We start from the raw sequence: 10,000 nt of genomic DNA on the forward strand, positions 1-10,000 counted from the left end.
AGTGGATCTGAATGTACAGTACCAGTTAAAAGTTTGGACACACCTTACCAAGAGTGTGCAAAGCTGTCATCAAAGCAAAAGGTGACTACTTTGAAGAATCTAAAATATAAACCATATTCTGGTGTGTTTAACACTTTTTTGTTGACTACATAATTCCACATGTGTTCCTTCATAGTTTTGATGTCTTCAATATTAATCTACAATGTAGAAAATAATAGAAATAAAAAAAACCATTGAATGAGAAGGTGTGTCCAAACTTTTGACTGGTCCTGTATGGAACAGTCCAGTTGATATAGCATTCATTACCTGAGCGGCATCGGAACCTCCCTCCACACCCCTCCTTCAGGGGGCAGCCTCGTGTGGTCTCACAGTCCTGGGTCTGGGTGGGCACCCCACCACAGGGGTTCCCTCCAAACTGGGAAAACACCTCTATGGCACGGCTCCGTGACTGAAAGGTAAGACGCCAGACGGAGCGTGACCTACGGGTCCGTTACCTGGAGATACTCCAGTATGATAATATATACCATTTAGCTGACACTTTTATCCAAAGCGACTTACATTGAGTGCATACATTCCAGTATATATGGTCCCAGCGGGAATCAAACCCACAACCTAAGCGTTGTTAGCACCATGCTCTACCAGCTGAGCCACAGAGGACCACGTAGGAGTTCTGACCTCTGTTCTATTTTAACCCAATTACATTTGCGGTACTGCAGACTTGACAAACTCAAAGTGCATCATGAAAAAATGCTCTGTGGCTTTATTTGTGAATTTCACCTTGGTCTGTAAAGAGAGAGAGCACTTACAGCCTGACACAAATAGTTCTCATAAACAACATCCCCATTGAAGCCTGAGATCCTGCTGTTCAGGAGTCCAGGTAATGTACACATGACTGGGGGAAACTGCTTCCTCTCTAACTGTGGACATACATCATCTGTCAGCCTGGCCCTGAGGCAGAGGAGGCTGGGTTTGGATGCAGTGCATTTGGACCTCTGCTTTGTGAGTTTGATAAAAAAAAAATATATATATTTTTTTTTAAAAAGGACATACTGTCAATTATGAAAGTATAAGAACAGCACTGCAAGTTACGTTGAACGTACAGTGTTCAATGCCATTCCTACAGGTTCTAAGATACTGATAGACTGGGGGAATGAGATGGTTGGTGATTGGTTGGTTGGTTTTTGTGCTGGCTCACCTGTTGTCGGGTGCAGCCATCACACTCTGACCACTCCCCATACGGCCCCCACTGGCAATGCACCGGCTGGACACATCCAGGTAAAAAACTGTACAATAGATTAGAATAGAGTAGGATTGAGACCGAAAAGAATCAAATAGAATAAATTGGAATGTAAATCAGTGCATTTTACTCTCATTCAATAAACACCCTGAAGTTACAGTTACAGTAAAACATAGATTGCAAAGCTAGATACATATGGACTGTACAGACAGTAGTCCATTTATGTTATTCATCTGTGTAATATATTGCAGTTCAGTGTTCAACTTTCAGACCATCTTACAAGTTTAATGCCGACCCGCAGTTAGACCCTCCGCTGGGAGAGGGGATCATCAACAGGAGCCAGGACAGGCAGGTTAGACTGACTGAAATATGACCCTGAGGAGAGGAGAGGAGAGGAGAGGAGAGGAGGGGAGAGGAGAGGAGAGGAGAAAAGGGAGAAAATGGAGAAAAGGGAGAAAAGAGAAGGGAAGGGGTGGGGAGCAGAATGGAGAGGAGATGAGAGGAGAAAAATTCCAATATCAATCAAAAAATATAGTGTTAGCGAAACACTTTTGACAATGCATTTGTCGCAGAAATGCAAAACAGCAACCCAAGCCTCAACCTCCAAATACTTCAAACCACAGCACCATTTTGAAGTGAACTCCTGATTTAAATTCAGTCAAGGAGTTTCTTAGATAAAAGCCTATGAGTGTGAAGCAGCTTACTGTACCTTCATGGTGAGAGCGTAGACAACCTCTCTGTGTCGGTGTTCAGTTGGACTGTGTGCACATCTGGCACTGACACTCCTGTGTAGTTCAGGCTTTGCAGAAATCAAATCCCTTTCTCACCAAGGGGCTGGACACTTATAGGAAGAGATTCTGTTTTTCTTCCAGGAAGGGATAATTTATTGCTTTGCTTGTGTGTTTGTGTGGGTGTGTGTGTGTGCGTGTGTGTGTGTGTGTGTGTGTGTGTGTGTGTGTGCATGTGTGTATCTGTGCGTGGGTGTGTGTGTGTGATGAATACAGTTCATTAACACAGAGAAGGATAACATGAAGAATTGCTTCACACTCTTGCCAAGAGTTCCCTCTGGGGAGGTGACCTTACGTCCTCACACACATCAATCCAGTACAAGAGTGTATCTAAATAGCCAGAGGCGTCTCTCCTGGTCTCCTTCCCGTCATCTGCACAGATCAGAGAAGACAACTCACAGTTGGTGAGAGCGATTACAATGCCTTGGAAAGGCCAGTTCTTTCTTGTCAGTACAGATAGAGAAAGAAGACAACTAGAAGAAGGCATTTAAGTCTATCGAGATGCCTGCCTGCCTGCCTGCCTGCCTGCCTGCCTGCCTGCCTGCCTGCCTGCCTGCCTGCCTGCCTGCCTGCCTGCCTGCCTGCCTGCCTGCATCCAATTGCTGAGATGTGCAATCCCCTTCTGCAAACACTAGGGGGCAACAGAGAACTATTGCCTCTTAATTGTTCTTCCGCTGCTGGCATCTGAAGTAATTACAGTGTGTCTCACTACCTGTCAATCATTTTTAGCCAACAATTACCCATCCCCTCATTATCATAAATGTATTCTGGTCAAGTATGTGACACAAAAGCCTGAAAAATACAATTTTAACAAGTTTTAACCTTTTGACTTCTGAAGGGTTGAAGACAAACCATCACTGTTTCTCTGCTGCACTGTAATTATGGTAATCATTTGGATTTAAATAACCAATGATTATTTTCAAATGATCCAAAGAAACAGAGTTCAGGTGCTGAGCATTCTTCTTCTCCTGTGAATGACCTCTATTACACCTCTAACAAAGCCCTCGCCGTCTTTGAGTTGATTAACGTAATCTAGGCCGCAATGCACATTTGAACTGATTATTTTCTGACACCATGCTCTCCACTGTGTTTTGAGTCTTTGAAAACATATTACACTATTTTAATCCAATCACATTCGCGGTACTGCAGACATGACGAACTCAAAGTACACCGTGAAAAACAAAAAAAATGCTCTGTGGCTTTATTTGTGAATTTCACCTTGGTCTGTAAAGACAGAGAACACTTACAGCCTGACACAAATAGTTCTCATAAACAACATCCCCATTGAAGCCTGAGATCCTGCTGTTCAGGAGTCCAGGTAATGTACACATGACTGGGGGAAACTGCCTTCCTCTCTAATTGTGGCCATCCATCAGCTGTCAGCCTGGCCCTGAGGCAGAGGAGGCTGGCTTTGGATGCATTCATCACCTGCTGGCGGCTCTCCCGATGTTTGGAATGCGCAGGTGAGAAAACAAGCCTGTACTGTAGGAATCTGCATGGAGCCGTTTTGATTTAGGATCTGATTGCGCTTCTTTGAAAAGCCCATCAGTTAGTGTCAGAATAGGTGTGGATAGAGAGTCGAAATATTTACATGCTTCACAAACAGGAGCATGTGAATGATGCCAGCATGGTCCAACGCGATAATCTTTCACGTTATTTCACATTCCAACAGCATTTCGGCTCAGCTAAATCTGCACTGTACTGAATCCGCCTCGGGGTGTAGACTGAATAGGGAAACCGGTGATGTAATGTGGCATGTAGCATGTAGCATATTCTGTATGGAGTGATTCAGCTAAATAGTCTTGTCCCCAGGCCTCTGGTAGACAGAGGGTATATATGCTACTCTGGCAGACAGAGGGTATATATGCTACTCTGGTAGATAGAGGGTATATATGCTACTCTGGTAGATAGAGGGTATATATGCTATTCTGGTAGATAGAGGGTATATATGCTACTCTGGTAGATAGAGGGTATATATGCTACTCTGGTAGATAGAGGGTATATATGCTACTCTGGTAGATAGAGGGTCTATATGCTACTCTGGTAGATAGAGGGTCTATATGCTACTCTGGTAGATAGAGGGTATATATGCTACTCTGGTAGATAGAGGGTATATATGCTACTCTGGTAGATAGAGGGTCTATATGCTACTCTGGCAGACAGAGGGTATATATGCTACTCTGGTAGATAGAGGGTATATATGCTACTCTGGTAGATAGAGGGTCTATATGCTACTCTGGCAGACAGAGGGTATATATGCTACTCTGGTAGATAGAGGGTATATATGCTACTCTGGTAGATAGAGGGTATATATGCTACTCTGGTAGATAGAGGGTATATATGCTACTCTGGTAGCCGCCAGGCCGTGTCTTCCATTAGTGTTGGTCTGTGGCTTTGATGGCCCTGTTTAGGGAACCATCACAGATCACCATCTGTCCAGACTTCCCTGTGAGCCTGCCTGCTTTTGGCGGAGACGATCGTTTTATGCCGCAAACATGTACAGTGGTGAAAGTAGAGCGTTTCTCAGGCTTTAATGCATTCTTGGCTGCAGAATTAGACTGGTTGGGTAAACACTGGAGTGTTTGGTTATATTTTCAATTCCTCAACCTGTCTCTTCCTGATACAAGGTGACTGTTTTACCCTTAGGCATCGACTCGCATGCTTTCTCTCTCTCTCTCTCTCTCTCTCTCTCTCTCTCTCCCCTCCCTCCATCCATCCATCTCACCCTTCCACAATCTATCGGCCTCTCTCCCTCCATCTCTCTCTCTCCCTCCATCTCTCTCCCTCCCTCCATCTCTCTCTCTCCCTCCATCTCTCTCTCTCTCCCTCCATCTCTCTCCCTCCCTCCATCTCTCTCTCTCCCTCCATCTCTCTCTCTCTCTCCATCTCTCTCTCTCCCTCCATCTCTCTCTCTCCCTCCCCCTTAATGTCAGCATGCTCCCCTCCGGTTGTTTCTTTCTCATCGGGCCATGTGTCCATATTCATAATCAACCGTCATCCACTTCCCCCGGGAGGTTTCCCTGCGTCCCTGAATATGACACTTGTCTCCTGCATTTATTAATTCATTTCCAACATCTGATCTCCAGTTTTTTAATTACTGAGGCTAATGTGAATGCCAGGTTTAATGGACGACGTTGTGACGACGGTCTGTTTTATCTCTCTGTTAATTCAATATTTGGCAGACTTCAAACTTCATGGCTGATTGCAATGGCACACTAATTGCCATTCTGTGCGCCATGCCCTTATAATCAGAGACTAAGCGGCACTGTCTGGTGATTGCAGAATGACCACCCTCCCACACCGGGCCTTCTCTGACCTCCCTCATTCATGTCTTCTCTTGCTCTGACCTCCCACACCAGGCCTTCTCTGACCTCCCTCATTCATGTCTTCTCCTCCTCTGACCTCCCACTCTCTTCCATTAACCCTCCACTTTTGTCCCTTCTCTACTTCCAACCTCCCTCTCAAACTATTTATTTTCCTAAAACCTTGCTTTCTCATTCTTCCCCTGACCTCTCTAACCTCCCGCTGTCACAGGTTTGTCTTCTTCATCCATCTCCTTTCTCTCATCTCTCTCTTTCCTCTGTTTCATCCTGAGACCTCTTCACCCCCACCTCCCCCCTGTACAAGTTCTCTCCTGTTAATAAATCATTAAAAAAAAAGCCTTCTGGCATTACAACTGCCAATGGCCCCTGGTGTGAGCGTTGATTACCTTGTCTTATGATGACTGATGGATAGATGATTCACTTACTTAAACAAATGTATTTGTTGTAAGTCGCTTTGGATAAAGGCGTCTGCTAAATGCCATGAATGTGAATGTAAATGTCACCTCTCCCTCCTCCTCCCCTCCTCCATCCTAATCAATCTGTGTCCAGTAGACCGCCCCAATATGTTTAGGCATGGTGCCAACTGAACATGATCCTGGTGCTTAGACGTATTGGGACCGCGTCATCAGACGACCTACAGATGTCCACTCCTGAAGAAGGAGCCTGTACAGGTCTGACTGTCAGTCTACCCCAACATGCTGTAGCTCCGTGAACGAGCAGAGGATTTGGTCTGCTATGGCTATATTTAGAGAAGAAGAAACGTGCGCGCACACACACGTTCACACACACACACGCACACACACACACGCACACACACACGCACACACACACCCTCTCTCTGCCCTCTGCTGACTATTCATCACAGGCTTAGGGCGGCTGAATGGCCATCCGGAGGAGACAAGCAGAGTATTATTGTCTAACTGGGGATTGCTCCTGCCACACACACACACACACACACACAGACACACACACACACACACACACACACACACACATACACACACACACACACACACACACACACACACACACACGCACGCGCATACACACACACACACACACACACGCGCATACACACACACACATACACACACACACACACACACACACACACACACACACACACACGCGCACACACACACACACACACACACACATATATACACACACACACACACACACACACACAAACACAGCGTACTGGATAAATAGGATTTTTTCTCTGTGCTCATATTCATGGTCCTAGACAGCAAATATTCATCAGTGTTTGATAAACACACCTGGCTACAGAAAGGCCCGGCCGGGATTATAGAGAACACTCAGCCCCGTCAAGGTCACGGCGGGCGCCTCTGCCTGTCACCACGGTAACAGGCTGGCATGTCTGGTGCTGTGGGTGATCTTTTTGGAAAGTCAGGCTGTCTTTGGGGGTTAAATAGGAAGAGTTCCAAGGTTTCTGCCCACTGTTTACAACTTGCTTTTTTAATGAGAAATGCTTATCTATGATCATCATCATTGATAACATTTTTTTTTTTTTTTTTTTTTTAATTGTCAAGTTACAAGTGAGGATTTTAGGATAGGACCTGTGTATATGATAGCAGGAACAGAACCACAGATACATGCTCTGCAGAGGCCCTTCCAAAATCTTCCTGGTCATCCTCTGTTTGACTTTGGTGACTCCGTCTACCGTCCCGCCTCCAAAACCCTAACACACGTGTTTGATGCCATTCCTCATTCCATTCCATGCATTACAATAAGCCTGTCCTCTAATTTCGATCCTCCACCAGCCACTTCTGCCTCACTCACAAGCAGACGACATACGGTACCAGTCAAAAGTTTGGACACATCTTCTCATTCAATGGTTTTTCTTTATTTTTTATTATTTTCTACATTGTAGATTAATATTGTAGACATCAAAACTATGAAGGAACACATATGGAATTATGTAGTAAACAAAAAAGTGTTAAACAAACCAGAATATGTTTTATATTTTAGATTCTTCAAAGTAGCCACCTTTTGCTTTGATGACAGCTTTGCACACTCTTGGCGAGGTGTGTCCAAACCTTTGACTGGTGCTGTATTCATTGGTACACTCTCATCTGTAAAACTCTCATTGGGAAAACCAAAAATCTAAACTCCTCCCATTCTCCCAGTCCTCTTACAGCCTCTCTGACATCTCCCTGTCTGTCCTGACTTCCCGCTCTGTCTAACCCACTGGTGCTGCTGACTAGAATAAACTTCAACAGGACTTAAAACTCAACCAATTCATCTCCTTCCCCAGTTTCATCTATGCAAATGACCTGTTTATCCACCCCTGGGACTGTTCTTAGTCCCTAATTATTTTTGAATAGCCACCATGTCCCTTGTGTTTTGACGCTGTGTGTCTGTACATGTGGATGTCTGTTTATTTACTCAATACTTAACTAAATACTGTTTGTTCTGTCTGTAAAATTCACTTGTTTGCTTTGCTGCAGTCTCACTGCCTTTTCTTGGTCAGAGAATGCGTTCGCAACGATTTACCTGAATAAACATGACATTAACAGGCAAAGAAGCTTTATTGATCTTCCACTTTATTTATCTTCCACTAAGAACAGAATCTGTTTCGTTTTGAACACACAAAGGTTTGGTCTTTACATCAATTGTACAGCATGGACTTATCATCACACCAGTAATGGGAATACAGCATAACAAAAAGAGGCAAGAACTGCAGTATGGATGAGGTGTCCACCCTGGGAGGAAATGATAACGCAGGATTTTATAACATTTTATAACATAAGGATTTTATAACATTTTACAAACATCCCATGTGTGCAAGTGTCTCTTTCCACTCTGTATTACACAGGAGTAAGTATACTGGTGACACTTTACCTTAGCATATAGGTATAATTAGTTATAAGTCATTATAGGCATTAATGATGCCTTACAATGTCTTTATGGTAGTATGTCTGTCTATGAGGAATTTCTTTCAACTGATGATCAAATTATTGCTGATAATAGATCAGGCTCATTATGAGATGATATGAGTCATTATAATGCAGTCATTCATGCTTAACAAGCCTTGCAATGCATTATAATGAATTACAACTGTGTGCTCTCGGTAAAGTGTTACCGTATGCCTTTGCAGTTGATCTGCAATCTTCGTTTTTTGGGAATTCATTTTTTAGGATGCAACTTGGCGTTCTCAAAAGAGGTGAATTCTATTTTATATGGAAACAAACTCAAATGTATTAACATGAATCCATTGTTACTTATGAATATTTATACTACACTGGTGCAAATAATTAGTCATTTATAAAAAAAAGAAAAAGAAAAAAGATTTACACTCTTAGAAAAAAAGGCCACCTGTATGTGGACCCTTTGAAGAACCCATTTTGGTTCCATGTAGAACCCTTTCAAAAGAGAAGGTTCTGCATGCCTCCAAACGCTGTTCTACATGGCACCTAAAGTGACAAGCCAAATAACCATTTCTGGTTGTATCGTAGTTGGAATCTTTTTATCTAAGAGTATACTGTTGGTCTGTCTGTCTGAGATATGGAAAACAAGTACCAGTCAAAAGTTTGGACACAAACTTGCCAAGAGTGTGCAAAGCTGTCATCAAAGCAAAAGGTGGCTACTTTGAAGAATCGAAAATATAAACCATATTCTGGTTTGTTTAACACTTTTTTGTTTACTACATAATTCCATATGTGTTCCTTCATAGTTTTGATGTCTTCAATATTAATCTACAATGTAGAAAATAATAAAAAAAAATAAAGAAAAACCATTGAATGAGAAGGTGTGTCCAAACTTTTGACTGGTACAGTATGTCATATATTTTGATTGTTACATCTCGGCAGAGATATTTCATGAGAAGTATGTAAATAATTCTTGGCATTCATTTTTTATCATTTACAATAGTATGACAGTAGTTCATTGCGCTTACACTATATACAATTTTTTCACATGATATAAAACATATTCTGAGATCAAACAATAGCGATGAACTTCTTGACACATAAAATCCATTTTGTAGGAAATTGTTCACATTAAAAAGAAAAAAAAGAAAAAAGAAGGACAATACACACAAAACACACAGGCAAGTTTCCTTCCTTCTCTTGCTCACTCACTCACACTGAAAAAAGTTGGAAATGGCACATTTACATACAGTACAAGACACACACATTCACATACACAAAAGATAACATTTCCTTCCTTTTTTGGTTCACATTAATCTTAGATTACATAACAATTGTCCTCACAGAATACATTCTCTGTAGAGGAAGCAACAATATCAACATTTTCATTTCAGCAAAGAGGCCGCACTGACTCATATGCAATGATGCTCTTGCATAATGTGCAATAGAAATGTAGACAAAAACTGTTGTGACAATTCTCTCATTACTCACCATGCTCAGAGTGCCACTTCAGATATGCTTCGCTTCCTTAGATGAGGATTCACATTTAGACCCTTCCTCAAGACCCTTAGAAGCCGAGAGCGACACACGATGACATGCAAAGGAGTGGACGATGTAAATAAAGTTGTGAAAGTACTACAGAGAGATATTCTGTTCTATTCTATTCTATTCTATTCTATTCTATTCTATTCTATTCTATTCTATTCTAACAACATGAAGGAACACACACATTGATGATGAGATGTGTGTGCAGGGAATGAC

At 42.5% G+C, this 10,000-nt stretch overlaps 1 protein-coding gene across 1 annotated transcript in view; it reads right to left on the reverse strand.

The window, feature by feature from the left end:
- Positions 1-1,990, reverse strand: part of c7a (complement component 7a) — a 9,902-nt gene extending 7,912 nt beyond the window's left edge. The window contains exons 1-4 of the mRNA XM_083674006.1: positions 1,947-1,990; positions 1,518-1,612; positions 1,196-1,283; positions 307-448 (exon numbers count right to left, since the gene is read on the reverse strand). Of these exons, the coding sequence (XP_083530132.1) occupies positions 307-448; positions 1,196-1,283; positions 1,518-1,612; positions 1,947-1,952 (331 nt within the window). The 5' untranslated portion in view covers positions 1,953-1,990. The remainder of the gene's footprint in view (positions 1-306; positions 449-1,195; positions 1,284-1,517; positions 1,613-1,946) is intronic.
- Between the last annotated feature and the right edge of the window lie 8,010 nt (positions 1,991-10,000).

This window comes from Argentina silus (genome assembly GCF_951799395.1).
Source record: "Argentina silus genome assembly, chromosome: 7".
In the NCBI taxonomy this organism is placed as follows: Eukaryota; Metazoa; Chordata; class Actinopteri; order Argentiniformes; family Argentinidae; genus Argentina; species Argentina silus.